We start from the raw sequence: 19,143 nt of genomic DNA, 5'->3' as shown, positions 1-19,143 counted from the left end.
CTGTTAAAGGTCTACATGTGACGGTTTAATTCCAAAATCAGGTCAAAATCAGGAAAGCGGTTTATCAAAAATTGCTTCCTTGATTTATCAATTAAGGTAAATAAATGTAGTGAATTTTGCATCAATGTACAGAGAGCATTACAAGAAAATGACAGATTTCCAAGAAAATTGAACCTGCTGCAATTGCTGCATGAAGAACCAGAACATGTGTTTTAACTCCAACATGATGCGAGCTTGCAAAAAATATATATGTATTATTACTGGAAATATGCTTATTTACATGCATGTTCTATAAATTATAATACACTGATGTAGCACAATAAATGAACGAAACCAAAATGGGGAAAATCTATCCTAAAAGAATATTTCCTATAAAGAATTAAAGAATTAGGGGACCTTCTTCGCCTTCTGCCAGCTGCTTATGAAAGTCCCAAAGTAAATCCAGGGGACAGGGAAGCTTCACGGAGTTTTTCTTTCCACAGAACCATATACTATATCGTCTTATAAGCATCCATTTGTCTTCCTCACTCGAATGTGCCCACAAAGGAAGGAGTGTGAGAAAAAATGTGAGCAAACTCACAAGTTGAGTGTGATGCTGTTGCTCTTAAAAACTGGCCATCCAAAGAACCATCATTGCCCTGCAGAAGAAACCCCTTTCCAGCAGGCTTAAATTCAAGAGATTTTCTGAGAAGTTCCAATTTGTCAATGAAGCAGGCCATTGCAGAGTTAACATCATGCTGGAAACCATCAGTAATGACTCACATATACGAATGAGTGCGAGAATCATTGCACATACACTCGGGAACAGGATACTTTGTGACATCTTTTCCAGCTCTGCTAGTCCTGAGGTCTGGCTGCCCTAAGGAGTCTTTGTGCAATTCCTTTATGATCCTATTGAACTCTGCTTCCGGGAGAGAAGAGTTCAGAAAATATGGAAGCATATGCCTTTTGTCTGGAGTTATATACTTTTTGTGGCCAGCATAGGCACGGTGGCCCTGAAAGAAAATACAAATCTTGGTGTAAGAGAAGTCCCCAGCAAATTAGGTAACCATCATGTGTAAAAGAACTACTCATATGACATTTTCATATTATTTGTCTTCCCAGCATATTTCCTCAACACAATTTTCTTTTTTCTATTAGCTGTAAACATCCTATATTCTGTAAGTTTTTCCAAATGGAAAAGGCAGGAAGTAACAATAATAGTAATTCATGACAAGGCCTCAATGGCACATCTCTTTTTTCTTATTCCAGACTGTTTCACCTCTCAAGAATTTTACGCATGCACAAAAACTTTTTTCATAGTATCTGTATTATATCTTTCTCAAATATTTCCTAGAAAATACAAAGGTACTCAGTCCAAATGTGTAAGATTGCCACCCTTCAACTCATGATATCATTTAACAATCTCAGATCAGTTCCGCAAGTATCCTTAAGTATTTTCTTTTTCACTTTCTTTCAACTTGATTTACTTTGGTCGTATAGTCGTGCTTTCTTGTACTTGTGAAGTATTTTATCTAGCATATATTACCTATCTGTTAAGACCAAAACAAATAAACTATACCTGGATAGCATGGCCCATATTTCCCCCATGAGACGGCATGAAGACATCACTATTCTCGGAAACTATGTAATCAATGGCCGCCATGACAGAAGCTCTATTTGAAAAAGGTTCTAGTTCGCCAGGCAAAGCAAGATCTTCCTTATTGTAAAAATGGGGAAATTCTCCGGTTAATGGCAGCAAGGCTTCTTTTCCACCAAATGGAGGCCCTCCAGCCCAATATATTCTTGCATTTTTCGGAGCTCCTAGAGCTTTAAGCAACCTAAACCACAAAATTTTGCCCGTTATAAAACTCTCTGATACATAGAACAAATAGGATAATAGATATCAAATTGGTTTATGTTAAAATGCCTTAAAGTAAATACATATTTGGCTAACATTCTTACCTGGTCACCTCCAAGGCATTCAGGGGGCAGAGACCTGCAAGTTTTCTTTCATGGTACGTCATGTTTGATCTTCCAGTTAGGAGCTCTGGCCGCTGTATCCTCTCATTGTTTACTATCTCATCATATTCAGGGCTCAAACCAGGAAGGCAACCAGTCCTCACCCATACATCCTTCTCCATTCTGAGATGAAGGGCAAGGTAAGGTCCCTTACTGCTCATCCTCTCTGCAAGCTTGTTACCAATTCCCAAAATTGGAGGAGCAAACCTCAATGCATGAAAGGCAACCTGATGTCAAACAAAGAAGAGATTAGAGTCAGCTGTCTCTAGAACTAGAACCTCCTTTCATTTCTGTAATCAAAGTTACAGATTTATTCACGACTGATAAAATCTAAAGGCTGTCAATACAGTAGAAATGTAGTCAATTATTTTCCATCATACCAGGTAAAACAAAAAGAAACAAAGTCAGCTTGCATATACAAAGGAAATTAAAGACGTATTTCACACATTACCTTGCATCGAAGTTTTTGAAGATCAGATGGAAGATCCTTAGAGAGCCTTGAATCCAAGCCTCTTAGAAGCAAAACCCCTTCTCTTTTAATCTGCAAAGAAAAAGAGGAATTAGCATAATTTGTAGTGCTGATTCGCATTCCACAGGAGATTTGTTCTAACCACACATGACAAAACAGATAATCATCACTAAAAAATCATGTTACTGAAATCAACAAACTCAAAATTATTATAATTTTTAGCATAAGATCAGAAAACCTTGCACTCGTCATTAGTTGTTAAAATGATAAGCAGCACATGAGATTTACCTTTCCAGAACACCCGTATTCAACTACTATAATTAGATAATAAGTACAACATTTTAGGCATTGGATTGGACTGGACGGCTCTTCAATTGTGTGATCACAGCACGGTTAGAGTATAGTAGGAACAATAGTAAAAACGAAAAGATGAGAACAGCAGATCAAAAGCTGACACTTGTGTAGGAACGCACCAGCAAAAACAAACAACCAAACAAAACCAAAACGATTGTGTCGCAAGGCCCACAAACAAGTTTAAGCTCCATACATAACAAACTAAGCCAAAGCATCTTTTCTCTCTTTCATATTTCCTTTATTCAAATGTTTTGAAAAACAACATAAATCTTTTGAAAAACAACACGGTTGCTTAATTGAAAGCAAGCACAAAGACAGCAATGATTCTTACCCTCTTGAGATAACGTGACCGAATCCAATTAGGTGAAGCATGAAGGGGAGTCCGTTTCTCCTCCACCGGCCTTGTCATTATATGTGTCGATGGCAGTGAAGAAACTATACGAACATCATTGGCAAGAACTTTCTTGAAGTGCTCCAAATCAAAGATATCAGAAAATTCACTGCACCCATAAAATAAGACACAGAAATAAACTCTGAGTCTCCTAAACAGTATAGCACAATAGAAATCAACCATAAACCAACAACAACAAAGCACAAACTCATTAAATGAAGATATCCTTTTAGTTAGGAAAATGTGAGTTGTAGTATTCTTTACCTTTCATCTCCCCAAATAACATTAACTTGCAAAATGGGAACAACCAAAGCAGCCCCAAGAATCCTAGCAATAACCACAGCATCAACAATCTGATTCCTTTGCTGGTTCATCCCACCAGAAACAACAACAATCAGATATTTTGTCTTATCCTTCACAATACCTACGCTAGCTTTCTCATACTCATTGCTCAAGGCCAAGCACGGCCGATACCCCAAACCATCCGGTTGCTTCCAAAACTCACTTTGCTCAGCTTCTTCAACACCCACCTCTGATTTCAAATTCCCATTTGAAAGCAACGGCTGTGAATGGCTCACACTGTTGAAAACCTCAACTTGGTGACTATTTTCACCATTTGAAGCAATAGCCATATGTGATTTTAAATGCCCATTAGAGACCAAGTTCTGTAACTGACTTGTGGTACATGGGTATGGAGAATATGGGATCAAAGGGTCAAGGTTGAGTCCCAACTTCAGCATACCAAGAAAGCCAAAGAGAAACAGAAATAAAACCCAGAACTTTGGGCTCCTGTAGTTGGTGAACCAGCTCAAGTACCTGTTTTTACTCCTTGAAGATTTCTTAGGTGAAAGAAGGAGCGATTGCAGAGAAGATGAAGACAAAGAATTGATTATCTGAGAAGGGACTGAAATGTAAGAAAGCTTCTTAGTGTTGTTGTTCTTTGACTTGGCCATTGATAGGATAGGCTGAGAGCCAGAGAAGCTCTGTTTCTTCTACTTCGAAAGAAAAAAGAACAAAAAAATCTGATATTGTTTGCGTGTTTTCTGTATTTATGAGCTTCCTTTACTCTCTCGCATTGACCATTCAGAGGGAGAGAGAGAGAGAGAGAGAGAATGGGTCTGAAACAGGCGGCGGGAACACGAAAGTCTGAACGCGTTTACGTTTATTTATGAAAGGAAGAGGAAAGCTCTGTCTGTGCGTTTGTGTTGAGTAGAGTTGAGTGTGTATTGGGACAATTTTGTGAGCTTAAATTAAGAAGCTTCTTAGTAGGATGTGAGCTATAAATAATAATATTCTGTCCCTAACTTTGGTTTTCTCTTTTTTTTCTTTATAAATTTTTTTCTTGGAGGAATCTGATAAACCATTACTATTTTAGATAAAAATACCAACCAATGATCATATACAATGTCATGTCTCTGTATTATGTGCTTTACATGGCAATTCCAATAGATGCCAGCTATCTACTTTCATATTAATCTCTTTTTTATTTATTATTAAATTACTAATACTATACAATATCATGTAATGTAATGGTTTTCATATCAATTATTATCTTCTATAGGCATGCCAATTTTTATTTATTTATTTAATAGGCTTTTCAAGCCAATTTTACATTATAATTAAGATATCAACTATGACATAATGTGTGCAATTAATATCTTATATAAAGAGAGATAAAAGATAATATAAAGAATATCAACATTTGGTATAGCGATAGTTGTTTCTATTTGATTGGAGTTGGTCTTAAGTTCGACGAGAGATTAATATCTATTGTGGTAAGTTTGATTTTATTTGATTAATAGCAGTTAAATTTCTCGAAAGGGGAATGCTAGCTATATTTCTAATAAGATTTTCATCCCAGCAAAGTGGTTTGATGATCGAAATCACTTATCTTCAAAGCTTCCTTTTTAAGATCATATCTGCAAGTGAATCAACCATAAATTTTTATAGTAGGAATAATCTATCTTTGACCGAATTTAAGCAGTGCAATAATTTGAAACTTGGTAGAATTATTATTAGTGTATATACAGAGATGGGTAGTTGGGTCAATAAAAGAAAATTTAAAATTTTGAAAAGAATAGAATAGAATAGAATAGAATTATTAGGGGAGAGAGGTGGACAATGTCTTACAACTTACATCTCGAGAAGAATGCGTGTCCTCTTGTAGTGGAGCCAGCTGTCATAACACAAACAAATAAAATTCAGCAGAGAAGGCCACCATGTGACTCTTTCCCTCTCCCAAACCAACAGCCTGGGTCCCTCCCTCCTAAGCTAGACCAATAGGGAGCGAGACCTACACATTCTTCTACACAAACCCCACGCAGCTCCCAAAAAATAAGGGCCAAAAACAATTTTCCTCAATAATCTCAAAATGCCAGCTGGAAAAACAGTACTTTTCCATGCTGGCATCACCTTCCACGTGTCAGACAGTGACTCCTCAATGCCCCTGCCACATTGGCTTTTTTTATTGGCTTTGTAGGGCCCATGAATTGCTTAGTCCCAGGTAGATAGATACCATCATAGTTGGATTTGGGACCAAGCAATGGATAATGGTGTTAATTAATTCCTCTGTTTTGTAAATGGGTTCTTTCCTGAGTGCATGTTCATACAAAAACAAAATGAAAAATTACTTTTGTAACAAAAAATAAATAAAAGAAGTATTATTACTTTGCACTTACGCCAAAATGCCCAAACCAATGTGGGGTGTAGGGACTAGGGAATAGCAAATGAGACAACGAAATAAAACACAATGAAATGATGCATAAAGACTAAAGAAACAGAGACAAAACTAATGTAAAACCCTAAGCTAAGATCCATTAAGTGTGGAAGTGGAACGTCCCAACTAAAAATAAAAAATAAAAATCTTTTATGTCTAGCTACTGTTTCACATTCGAAAGACTATTTTGTGTAAGTAAAACTAAATAAAAACGGGTAAGTAATTAAAAACCTAACTAAATAAGGACTCGCCAATATTGTTCGCTCATATTATGCTTCTTACCTTTTAGTGATTACATGCATTTCGCAAGCCATAATTGTATGTATGTACAATCTTGACTACTACTCAAAGACATACTCATGCATCATAATTGGATGAATGAAGATGATAAAATGAGTGGGATTTTGAAAGGGACACGTCCACGGAAGAAGATGAAGATCTCACATATTGTTCAAGACCCAATAATTTTTGGTTCAAGAAAAAGATAAGAAGCCAAAAACCATGAAAAAATTTGAAGAGATTCAAACGTACAATGATGTTTTCTTGTTGGTAAAGTGATCAACTTTGCTCTTATTTATTCAGTAAGAAACAACAATTATTACTGGGTGATTGCAGATTAATCAACCAAAGTGGAAAAGTACCAAACTGAAGCCTGAAGCCATGACATGGACACCACTGCATAATTTGGATTATTGGAAGTTGTGTCAAAAACAAAAACGCAGAAAAAAATAAAACCCCACAAGCCTTCTTACAGGCTCCAGCTGTGCCTTTTGTCTCTGTTTGGCCAATGGCTTTTTATGGGATGTCTTTTTCTCATACCCAATATTTCAAGCTCTCTCCCTTTCCAGGTTTCAATGATGGCTAATATCCACCTTACACCAGAAACGTACTATTCTCCTCCATCCTTCAACTTACATCAAGTCTACCTAAATATCTCTTAAATAATGGCATGTTTACTAATCCAAAATTGGATTAGGAGGAATTGAATTAAGGATGAATTGAATTAAGGAGGAATTTGATTGAGGAGAATTAGTTTCCGGATTCCTATTAAAGTTGTTTACTAAACCATATGAATTGAGGGGAGTTAGATTTCATATTCCTATTGAAGTTATTTACTAAACCATATCGAATTGAGGTAGAAGTGGTATTAATTACTCAAATATCCTCGTTGTTGGGTTAAAGTAGATGACAAATTTGAAATTTTGAATATTATGTGAGGATATAATGAGTAAAAAAGATGAATTCCAATTGGGTTCATTCTCCAGGAATTAGAATACCACCTCCTACTCATGAATTGAATTCCTCCAAAATTAAGAATTCAATTCCTAATTTTGTATGGGCCTCACTTGCTTTTCAATTCCTTAATGTGAAGTAAACGCAGGAATCCTCCATATGCGGAATTCAATTCCTGATTAGTAAACACACCATAAAAAGCAATATGGCATTGCACGAGCCACAAATCTATGCGTGTAAGAAAGAACTATCTTTTTTGTCAATTGTCGAAGAGTTTGGTTTCAAGACATAAAGAATTTTTAATTAAAGACTATGACATGGTGGCCTTACTTATATAATTTCATTGAAGATGACATGTGTACTGTTAATTCGAAAGCATTAACATGTATTCGACTACGATTTGCGTAATTAGATGCTTAAAAAAGAAAGTTTTCGGTCTAGTGTGAGTTGCCTCTGATAACAATATTAGTTAGCTTATATTAAGTTAAGCTATTACGTGTATGCTCCACTTAATTTGTAAAAGGTCTCAAGTTCGATTCATGTGAATACAAAGACCATAGTTGAATACCTTAAGCATATATGATTAACTCCATTATATATAGACATGAAATGATACATGACCAGCTAGCTATAGCTAGTTGCTATACAGTAATTTGTCAGCCGTCCACACTGGCGGTCACGTAGTTGAGTCAAATATTCTTTAGTCATGCACGTCAAGCCAACCACAATTTTATTACGCAGGCTACAGGGTAATGAGGAATCCAAAGACTACTATTTATTTATTTATTTGTTAATTTCTTCAACAACAAAAAAATTCATTTTGGACCAAAAACAACATTAGAATTTCGAGCGAATGTGATGTAACGCGATAAATAATACATCATTTTTTGTGTAGTTTTATATGTATGTATATGCATGCGCATGATTTAAACAATTAATTCTGTTATTAGATAGTATGGTATATGTAAATATTTTCATTTTAATATATAGTGTGAGATTTGCAGCTCAACAACATGTACTAAAATATTTAGGGTTTAGGGTAAGACACATTGAAACTAGTTTGGGAAAAGAAAAATAAAACAAAAGCAATTTACGCATTCAACATCAACATGATGTAGCTAGTTTAGGTCTCCACCTAGTAATAATAGGGTTTGTCTAGGCATCCATGGCTTGCGTGTTGTTGTCTGTATTCTAATATAAAGGGGAGAACTTTTATTTGTTAATATTCTTGCTTGCGGAACATTTTCCTTTTTATTGAAAAAAATTTGTCCCCAATTTAACCACTAATTAGCAACACCGATATTGTCTCTAAAGACCAGTAAGTGTGAAGTTTTATCACAAAAAATCTCGTCAATATTAATAATAGAATCACTCATTATATTATATTTATTATATCAAATTTCTGACGTGGGACATTATACATCAAGCTATACATTACTCTTTAATAATCCATGGTCTGGGTTGGTAAAACACGACCATCCGTAGTTATGACCCGCTTTTAATTTTCATTAAATTTTTGGGTCAACATTTTGGCACATTCTCTAGCTCACATGCCAGTTTGCCACGTGATCTCCTCATCATTTTGCACATTAAAAAAATGATATTATTGTAGATAGATTACGTCAGAGTCAGAGTCATTTTATTTAATTGGCGTTATCTCAATGTCTTGATATATCTCTCAGAAATTTTTAGTAAGAATTACGTGGTCGTATACATGCAAACGTATGCTTCATTATAAACAACTCAAAATGCAAGACGGTGATGAAAACATGCATTTAAAAAAAAATTATATGTGGTAGTTTAAATGTAAGGATCATGGCATTATTTGACTTATTGTTTATTATTATTTTTATTTTTCTTGCTCCACCATATTGAATCCAAAATTATTTCTCAAGTTGTAATTGTCATTGCTTAACTACTCTAATTATATTTTCATAAACAATTATCGGGTGGTTATAACTAATAAATCTGCACTAACAACCGTAGTTTGTCTTAACAAGTTTACCTCAATTATGTCATTTCTAAAGTGGCAGTAGGTAGTAGCTCGCTGTCTCTGCCAATTTTGTTATTTCCTGCTTCTTTGCCAAAAAGAAATGAGGCAATGGGTTGGTGATCTAACGATAGCTTTAGAACTAGAAAATCTGGAATTCACCAGAAAATTGAGAGAAATCTCATGATTTATTGATAATTATACTCGGAATAACAACCCTAATCTCTTAGTTAAAGTTCGTTTAATACTACCTCAAACCCTAGTACTACTAGGAATACTAATTGGAATCAAAATTCCAAAATTATTCTTAATACTAAAAATGCTGATAACCTACCAAACAACGTTATTCGCCCTGCAACAGTTAGATTTTGATGTTACGCTTATCAAACTGCTCCTCGATCATCTCAACTATATATATATATATATAGATGAAAGAGTGATATACTGATTTGTTCAACAATGGTATAAGCTACTAATTAATTATCTGCTTCAATTTGGAGTACCATACACATAGCAGTAAATATAGGAAAGGTGCATATATATATATATATATATATATATATATATATATATACCGCGATGGAATTATCTAATTGAGATCAATGGATTGAATGCTCACATTCTAATAACTTGCCCTCGTGAGTTTGATATTGATAAAGCGCTTACTTTTTATCTCATTCAACAACAATCACCCAAGCTAAGTCATCATTATTGTTAGGACTTGCCAAATTAATTATTCACATAAGAATATAACAAACAAATGAAGATTATGGGTTGTTGAGTGGTTAAGATCATATGAATAAGAAGTTCAACAACCAGGGATTTTTAAATCAAAGGAAAATAACAGTGGAGAAGACGCATGATTTTTATCTGGAGCTCTTCACAATTCCATTTCTTAGAGTAGTTAAGGAGGTCAGGTTGGATCGTGGAGCTGCTCCACCTGACGTACCATGCCATTGACAAAAAACAAAAAATCTATACATGTACCCATTGTGGCCATGACTTCAACTTCTCATATGTTTTCCTCTTGAGAGATATATGATAGTTCCTTTCTTGGAAGTTGGAAATGAAATATCACATGAATATTGACTTTGAATGGCAGTTGCAGTTTGAGCGTCCTAGATTCCTAGGGTACCCCCTTCCCCCACCAGGGCTATTGGGGACCATGTCTTTCAGCCACATATATATTGTCCAAACTTAAACCATTTGAAGAACTTGACAGGTGATGAGGCCAACTTATCGTACCCCAGTAAACTGTGCAGTAGGCTTTACTTTAGAAAACCTTCCAATCTAGTTTTTTTTACGTCCCGTCCCGACGTGAGACAGTTGTATTTGATCTACAATTATATTGAAAGAGCCCGACGTGAGACAATTGTATTTGATCTACAATTGTATTGAAAGAGTCCCAAGTTTGAATTCCTCTTTCCCAAAAATAAAAAACATAATGTTTATTTTAATTTTTAAAACAATTTCAACTTCGTTGTAAAACATTATGTTTCCCTCTTTTCGGCAATTTTTTTTTTTTAAAGAAAAAAAAAAAGAAAATAGAGTAGAGACATGGCTCGTGCAGGATAAGGCAAAAAAACATGCAGTGGGTCAATGGTTTGGCACTTTTTCCATACAAATAACACAGCTTGTAAACTGACCATGTTATCCAACCCAATGTTTAGCCATTTATCCAATATTACACTTTTTTTGAAGGGTACATTTGGCAAAAGCAAAGGGGTGCCAGAGAATTAAATGGCCCATATGAAAATAATAATTGATTGGAAATGTATGAAGAATGATTTGAGGATGAGGATAAGATAGAGAGAGCTAACAGAGATTTCTTTGAATTGAGAAGGGGAAGCAACACAAAGGATAATCTACCCATGTTTCTTACATGTGGGCGTTGTCCCCTCTCCATGTGTATTTATTTCATGTCCTCTTGTAGTGCCTATAATTTCTCAACCCATTTTGTTTGGCTCTTGGACACTTTTTCCTTTACACCATAAATCTGTCCCTCAATGTTGTAGCAACTTTCAATTATTTCGTGTACCACTTGTGGTTCTAACTTCTTAACCCATACCACCACCAAAACGAATTTTTCTTTTTCAAGATGCACAAAGGTAGCATGTGACATTTATCTCTTAAAACAACCTGTAGGTGCAATTACAAAACTAAATCCATGGCCTTTGCAACTTGGCCCCAATGGCGGCCAAGGCTGGAGTTGGGGAAGAGTGTTGTGTTAGACCAGTTCCACCGCTCTACCCTTTGTCCGAGCAAGGTGGGGCCTAGGCCCAAAAAGGGTTTCCAGCGGACAAATGCTGCCAGAGCTGTTGGTGGGCTCCACAAGCCTAGGCTGGCCCAAAGGCAATAATAGCCTGGGTTGTTGCTTGGGGTTAATGACGTCAGCAACGAAATTTTTTTATAAAAAAAATAGAAAAAAAATCTTAAAAAATACTAAAAATTTCATAATTTTTTAAAATAAATACTTAGTCATATTTTTTACTTCCCACACCAAAATTCTATACAAATTCCTCTCCTCATATCTCATGTGAATAGTGGTTGCCATGGCAATGGATGGAAACACCACAAGCCTTTTGCAAGGGCTATCACTATTCACGTAGTAGTAACAGCCCTTGCCTTGCCCTTGCCATTTGCCATGGCAAATGGGTGGAAGTGCTCTTAGGGTTCAGGGTTCTAGCTAGCTAGGTATATTATCATGCCAATTACTCAAAATATATACATGTATATATCCATACCAGCATTAAAGTTACAGTTTTAAGTTGGTTAAGTAAAGTAGCACATAAAAATATAGGGGATGGGTAAGACCCTATCCTTCTTGCTTTGGTGCATCATAATTTTGAAGTTTTGTGAAGATGCTCATAAATAGAACGCAGGACAGCTACCATGCTATTCGCAGTTGAAGATTTCAAACAAAACATAACGTCCTCTCTTTGTGTAATGGTTTACACTGGCCCAGTATCGAGTTTGATATTAGTAATGGGCCTCATATCACATGAGTATGGTTTTAAATAGGTAGAGGCCAGACTGGTTTCCTGTTCCAGTAAGGAGAGGAGAATGAGAAAATCAGTAGGTTTTTCTGAGTGTTGCGTAAAGTCAATTACAGTTTGACTAATGAACTCCAGTCCTTGTGTTGTTGTCATGAAATTATAAGAGGCCTAGTCATCATGGATTAGCACCTTGTACATGAGTAATTATATGATTTATCGTCATATTATTGCTGAGGAAGTTTGTTTTCGTTGCAGATCAATACCAGAAACTTCTGTCCACGAGTTTTTTGAGTGTGGCATCTGTCGGAAAGTCTGGGAGGGATTAGGTTTTCCTACGCAATTCCTTCACCTCAGACTTCCGGATACATTGAGTTTGGTGGCTGCGGCGTGGGATATTCTTTTCTGTGGAACAGTTATCCCTTTTTGCTAATACGGCTGGGTGTTGTGACATGAAAAAAATGGATCTGATCCAGTGCTACCATGGATTTTGATTGCCTGTGCAAAGAGCTATGACGAGGAACTTAAAGCAGAGTTAGCATTACGTCATAGCAGGCCTTCTTTGCCAGGTCCTTGTGTTCGGTGGCTACCTCCGCAGGGGGGTTCCCTTAAGTTAAACGTGGATGGTGCAATAGATTTAAAAGTATGGTCACATAGGAGTTGGGTTTATTGTTCGCGATTCGTCTGCAGCTTTGGTTGGTGCCGTCGCTATGAAGGCTCCTGGTATGGTTTACGTCCTCGCTACAGAGCTATATGCAATCAAAATGGGGATTTCCTTTGCGTTGGATGCTTATCTGGTACCCTTAGTTGTAGACACTGATTGCCTAAATGCAGTCCAAATGGTGAATGTCTAGTCGTGGAAGGTGGCTTGGTGGATGAGATTCGTACGTTGCTGGCTTAAAGTCCCCGTGCTGCTGTTAACTATGTGGAAGCAAATAAGACGGCTCACCAGATTGCACAGTTCAGTCGTGACAGGGTTCTTTCTTTCTGGATGGAATCGGGCGGCGCATGGATTGTATTCACAATGGTTGTTTCACTTTTTAGTCTTTTCTATTCTATTGATATTTATTGAGCATGTGTGGTACTCTTTCTTACCCTAGAGTTTTGTTCCACTGAATTTTCCCAGAGAGGGTTTTAATGAAGCCACTCATTTACGTGCCGGCTCTTGTAAGTTGTTGATTGAGTTTTTTATCGTTTGCTCCATAAAAAATATTAAAGAAACGAAGCTAAATAATTTAGTTACCAAAAACAGCCAATTTACGAAGTTATTATTTTAATCATTTGCCTGAAACACATGACTTTTTTTTAAAATAAATATATTTTATTAAAATATCATGAAATGTGTACAATGAACAATTAGAATAGTCAATCTACAACTCGAACATAACAATCAAGAGCAAGATGTGAAGAGCAAAATCTTAATTAAGAAATTTGCAGTCTGAATAAAATCACATGGTAAGGAAAAAACAAAAGCAAAACTACAAAAACAGAGGCCTAGCAGCAATCATAACTTATGACTCATAAACATTATTGTTGCCCGACACAACACGAACCCGTTGCCAGCGACTCATAAGCATTATTATTGGCTGCGTAAACAACATAGTATTTGTTAGGGGTGGGCATCAATCCAGCCAAACCGGCCGAACCAAATCGTATTTTCCGGTTTGGTTTGGTTTGGTTTTGACTTTAAAAAAGTCAACAGTTTTAAAATTCGAACCAAACCGGAGTGGTTTGGTTCAACTGCAGTTTTCAACTTTAAAAAACTGTGTTAATCCGAACCGAACCGTTTAAATAATAATTAATTTTATATATATATATATATATATATATATATATTAATTTACATGTGTCAATGGTTGAGTGGCTAATTAGAAGTGTTAGTGTACACCCAGCCACACTGAATTGGACTCCAAACCAACTATTTTCAGATTCAAACCTCATCTCAGATTCTCCTCTTCCTTGAACACGCAGCCTCACTCAACCCACTTCAACCCTAGAGAAGCCACCATTGCTTTGAACCACCACAGCCTCCACTGCTTCAATCAAACCCATTCTCACATCGCACCTCCATCGTCGTCGCCGCACAACCAGAGTCATCGTCGCACAGCCTTCGTCGTCGCCACACAGCCTTCGTCATCGTCGCACAGCCATCGTATGTTCTAATTTTTACTTCTGCTTCTCTACACATTTTTCTTTTGATGGATATTGTGATTTCAAATTCTTGGAATGAACTTTCAGTAGTGGGTTTATCTCTATATATGATAATAGGGTGTTGCTTGGAATGAAATTTTTGGATCTTGAAAAATGATGGTCGAATGCACTTCATTCCATGAACAAAGAAAATGTTTCTGATTTGAGAGGTTCATGACATCTTCATCCATGAACTAATTGGATATCTTTTCTTTTCTGTTTTTCTTAATCTTTTGAATATATTGTCATTTTAAGATAGTTGATAGGTGCTGATGATGTGCTAACTTTAACAGAGCCTAGAGTGGTTGTTACATTATGTGTGACTTCTATTTGCTGACTCCCTCATCAAAAGAGATGGATGGAAGGTAGATCAGGGTAAAGCCTGATCAATAGGTATAACAAAACAAATCTGATTTTTCTTATTCATTTCTTATTTTGATAATCTTGTATCCTAAAATTTGTGTTGATTGAAACTCTTTTATGTGCAGTATGGGGGACATGCTGGAAACTGGAAATTGGGCAGCCTTTCATTATGAACTAATTTTGCAGCTTTTCATTTCTTATGAACTTTAGAATGTTTGTTTTGATGGATATTGTGAACTTAGAAGCATACTGGAAACTAGACAGGTTTTGATTAAATGGAAATTATGAACTTGTATTTTGGGCATCTTTTCATTTCTTAGTTTTATCATCTTGTATTCATTTCTTATGAACTTTAGAATGTTGGTTTTGATGGAAATTGTGAACTTAGATGCATGCTAGAAATTGGACAGCTTTTGATTAATGGAATATTGTTGTGTTAGCCTTTGATGGAATGGAATGATATAATGGCACAATGTTAGCATTCTAATGTAAGAGCAGGTTGAAAAATGCATGGTTTTGTGTTAGGCACAAACCGGCCGAACCAATCCGAACCAAACCGATTACAAGTGGTTTGGATTGGTTTGGTTTTCATTATGGTTTTAGGCTAATCCGAACCAAATCGGACTGTTATTTTCTTATTGGTTCAGCTGTGGTTTGAGAGTAAAACCGAACCAATCCGGACCGTGCCCACGCCTAGTATTTGTCATCGATACCCTACCTTATCGTTTTGGATCGCGTTTAAGGCAATAGATATTCATAACAAGGACCATGCATATGTATGTATATGCATGTGGAAATTGAAAGAAATTTTGGCAGTGAGAATTAATATTGAATTGAACAGAGTTGTTTGATTAAACAAAATTTATTTAAATCAACAAGGAAGTCCATGGTCCGACGGTGGATTAATTCCAGATAGAAGCTTACAAGTCATGCATATATCCATCAATCATTTGAGGAGGAACATCTTGAACCAATAGGCAGAGTACTTGAGAGTTCTTTTGAATTTGTTTTTGTAATCGACGTAAGCGAGTCCAAATCGAACAGTGTAGCCTGAGTTCCATTCATACACATCTGCAAATGCCCATGCAAAGTATCCCTTCACTTTAACGCCCTCTCTACACATATATATATATTAAATTAGAAATTAATTATTTGATTTCATGGAAATTATATATATATATATATATATCCTTGTACTCACTTGATGGCTTCTGAAAGATATGAAAGATGGAGATAATGGTATCTTATCCTTGTACTATCCTTGAGGACAGTCTTAATAGGCAGGGAGCTATTATTTGCATCACCAACACCTTCAACATGAAAAGTTTAATATATGATTTCATTAAATTTACAACAACAAAAAAATGATCATACTAATTAATAGAATTGATTACAAAATTAGTTGTAGGTCTTACGTACCGTTTTCAGTAATGTAAATCTCCGGATCGTTGTACTTTTCCTTTATATGTAGCATAAGCTCTCGAATTCCCTTTGGGTAGATGTGTAGCCAGCTCAAAGCAGTCTGCAAATTAAACCAATATCAACTGTCGTCAGTAACTATATATCTATACACACACATATAGATTAATTTTCCATTCTCACATGAGCTAATTCTCAAGTAACATTTTATGTTCAGGGTTCTATAATCACTACAAGGAAACCTATTTCTGCGGACGATATCAGTTGCAACGAATGGAGAAGATCAAATGAGAGAGAGAGAGAGAGAGAGAGAGAGAGAGAGAGAGAGAGCGAGAGAGAGAGAGAGAGTACCGGTGTACCCAAAGGAACCCCATTTTTGTCCGCTGTTGCAAAAGAGTAAATTACAACATTAGCAGAGGACACATGAACACTATATAACAATGAATTGAGTTGAGCAGACATACTAGAGAGAGAGATATCCATGTCTCCATAGAAACTTTGGTTAACAGTGGAAGTGACAGCCGAGAGTGAGGGAGGATCTGCATAACTAGCTGTGTAATAATTGACACCAAGGAAATCTATAGATCCTTTTAGCAGTTTTAATTCTGCTACGCTGAATTTAGGCAGACGATCTCCCACTGAAGATCTCATGCTTTGGGGATACTCACCGAATGTAACAGGATGAGCAAACCTATAATACAATAATTCAACTTCAAGTTAAGACTACTCATTCTAGATAACTAATTTATTTTTATTTTAATTAATTGCTCACCATCCTAATATAAAATCAAGAGCCTTAGAGGCTGCCCTCTTGCTTGCAGCTGTTCCCGACTTTGGTAAATACCAGAATGTCACAACGGAAATCCCAATTTGTCCTTTCTGAAAGGCCTGCATGCATGAACTCAAATGTAAAATCATATTTTGTTGTCACTGAATTTAGAACCATAATTACTATTATTACTACTTTGAATAATTATGTATTTGCTTGTATAGTATAGATGAATCATTCTTTACATGTAGTTAACGAGCTAAGTATTTTACAGATATGGACTCAGTTAAGTTGGCTAGAACATATGCTTAATAGACTAAAAAAGGAGTGAAAATGATCGCTACCCTTTATTTTATTTTCCATTAAAAGAAAGAAAGAGAAGATTGATAAGTGCTGAAAAGGTCAGGACGAAATTCTATCCTATTAATCCTAGCAAAGAACAAGTAAAGATTCACATGGATGGGCCCTAAACCTTTTTGTTTATGAATTTATTTATCTTTTACCAATTCAACATGTAATGTTTTAAAAATAGTTTTGAAATAATCAAAGCCACGTTTTATTGAAATTTGAAAAGCATATAAAAATATAATAGGGAAAAATGAGGTATTTTCTTAATGTGCCAACCTGATACTTGTCCCTGTATAATTTCACAGCATATGCATGAGCAAGTAGTAGATGATGACCCACAATGTAAGGCTCAGTGGCAGAGTTGCCGGCAGTGCAGTTTCCGACGTAGTTCGAACATCGACCCGGTGCATAAGTGCCGCCGTTGTACCCATTAACACAATATGTAACAGGCTCATTCAATGTCACCCAATGCTTGACCCGGTCGCCAAATGTTTTGAAACAAAAATTGGCGTAGTCTTGAAAATCATCACTATTGGTGGAATTAAATTATAGTTTGTGTCCATAATATTCGATTATAATATATATATGTATGAATTCTGGTTAATTAATTTTTATCCGTTACTTACACAATCTTAGGGCTCAAAAATCCATCATACTCGTCTTCAAGTGTTTGTGGTAAATCCCAATGGAAAAGGGTGACAAAAGGCACTATTCCTGTAAACGTGGAATAACACAGATAAGCTAGAGAATTATTGAAAAAATAGACAAAAAAAAGAATAATTATGTACCGTTGGATAAGAGCTCATCTATAAGATTGTTGTAGAATTTGACGCCTTCTTGGTTCACTCCACCTTTAACTGTTCCCTCTGCGAGGGAAAAGAAAAAAAACTTTGAGCACTACGTGCGTGCCAACTTTAAATCATATGAACGTAATGCAGGATCCGTTGATGCATAAATGAATGATCTTACTAGGTAGAATTCTTGACCATGAGATTGAAAATCTGAAGGAGTCCAAGCCGATCTTTTTAATCAATTTTACGTCCTCCTGTGTGTGGCAGTAGATGAAATTATTCATTTTGATAAATAAAAAAACATATGCAATAATATATATATACGGCGGAACATACCTTATAGTGATGGTAAAAATCATTGGCTACATCGCCATTACTACCATCGGAAATTTTTTCTGCCATGAAAATTTAAAAATTCTCAAACAATTTTAAGAGAGAGAGAGAGAGAGAGAGAGAGAGAGACCTGGATGCTTCCTAGTGAAGGTATCCCATATACTTGGTCCCCTTCCATGGGTAAGAGCTGCACCTTCAGACTAATAAGAAAAGTGGGAAACAAATAATTAAGTGGGTGCTAGCTTTTGCTCTTTGTCTGAACATAAACAAATAATACATGCATGCCAATTAAACACCTGATAAGCAGCTGAACCAGCTCCAAATACGAACCCAGCTGGGAAGCTAGTTCGATTGAACGGCATTGAGTCATGACTCGGCTTCACAGCAGCCCCATAAGCAGCAGCAGTAGATAAGGCAAGAGCTATGAGGCACAAAAGAAGACGATGATCTCCTTCAACGCCCATTATTCTATTCTAATTAGCCCCTCCCCTGTAGGCTATAGGCTATAGGCTAGCTCAACCACAATTAACATTAATCTCTACGCACCTTCAATTCAACCTCTCATATACGTTGACCAAAAAAAAAAAAAAAAAAACCTCTCATATATTATATTATATATAGATGGAGCTCAAAATTTGACAACCTCAATAATTCACAGGCCCTACCTACTAAATAAAAAGCCTCATGTTTCTCACATGGACCTGTTATATATTATTTATCATTCAATTTAAATCTCATCGATAAAAAAGTGAAGCAAAAACAAAATAATTTAGCTCTGGCTAA

At 36.0% G+C, this 19,143-nt stretch overlaps 2 protein-coding genes across 3 annotated transcripts; both read right to left on the bottom strand.

Annotated features, from left to right (window-relative positions):
- Positions 1-234: 234 nt before the first annotated feature.
- Positions 235-4,472, bottom strand: LOC110763975 (O-fucosyltransferase 20). The gene is made up of 6 exons (XM_021966864.2): positions 3,480-4,472; positions 3,156-3,324; positions 2,453-2,542; positions 1,945-2,228; positions 1,562-1,820; positions 235-995 (listed from the first exon to the last, which is right to left on the bottom strand). Exons 1-6 carry the CDS (start codon positions 4,166-4,168, stop codon positions 759-761), a joined length of 1,728 nt encoding a protein of 575 aa, XP_021822556.1. The 5' UTR covers positions 4,169-4,472; the 3' UTR covers positions 235-758.
- An 11,043-nt stretch (positions 4,473-15,515) lies between these two features.
- Positions 15,516-18,889, bottom strand: LOC110763974 (vicianin hydrolase-like). 2 transcript variants are annotated; one of them, XM_088248983.1, is made up of 13 exons: positions 18,657-18,888; positions 18,491-18,560; positions 18,364-18,422; positions 18,206-18,281; positions 18,025-18,102; positions 17,863-17,950; positions 17,513-17,765; positions 16,892-17,007; positions 16,584-16,810; positions 16,471-16,502; positions 16,120-16,222; positions 15,902-16,010; positions 15,516-15,815 (listed from the first exon to the last, which is right to left on the bottom strand). In XM_088248983.1, exons 1-13 carry the CDS (start codon positions 18,822-18,824, stop codon positions 15,647-15,649), a joined length of 1,548 nt encoding a protein of 515 aa, XP_088105109.1. In that variant the 5' UTR covers positions 18,825-18,888; the 3' UTR covers positions 15,516-15,646. The 2 variants fall into 2 exon arrangements, with proteins under 2 accessions (XP_088105109.1, XP_088105110.1); XM_088248984.1 differs by having other exon boundaries at positions 15,635-15,771; positions 18,657-18,889.
- Positions 18,890-19,143: the final 254 nt, after the last annotated feature.

The sequence above is a fragment of the Prunus avium genome, chromosome 2, assembly GCF_965620075.1.
Source record: "Prunus avium chromosome 2, drPruAviu1.hap1.1, whole genome shotgun sequence".
Classification (NCBI taxonomy): domain Eukaryota; kingdom Viridiplantae; phylum Streptophyta; class Magnoliopsida; order Rosales; family Rosaceae; genus Prunus; species Prunus avium.
The sequence above is the reverse complement of the archived record's forward strand: the minus strand, read 5'-3'. Positions and strand labels throughout refer to the sequence as shown.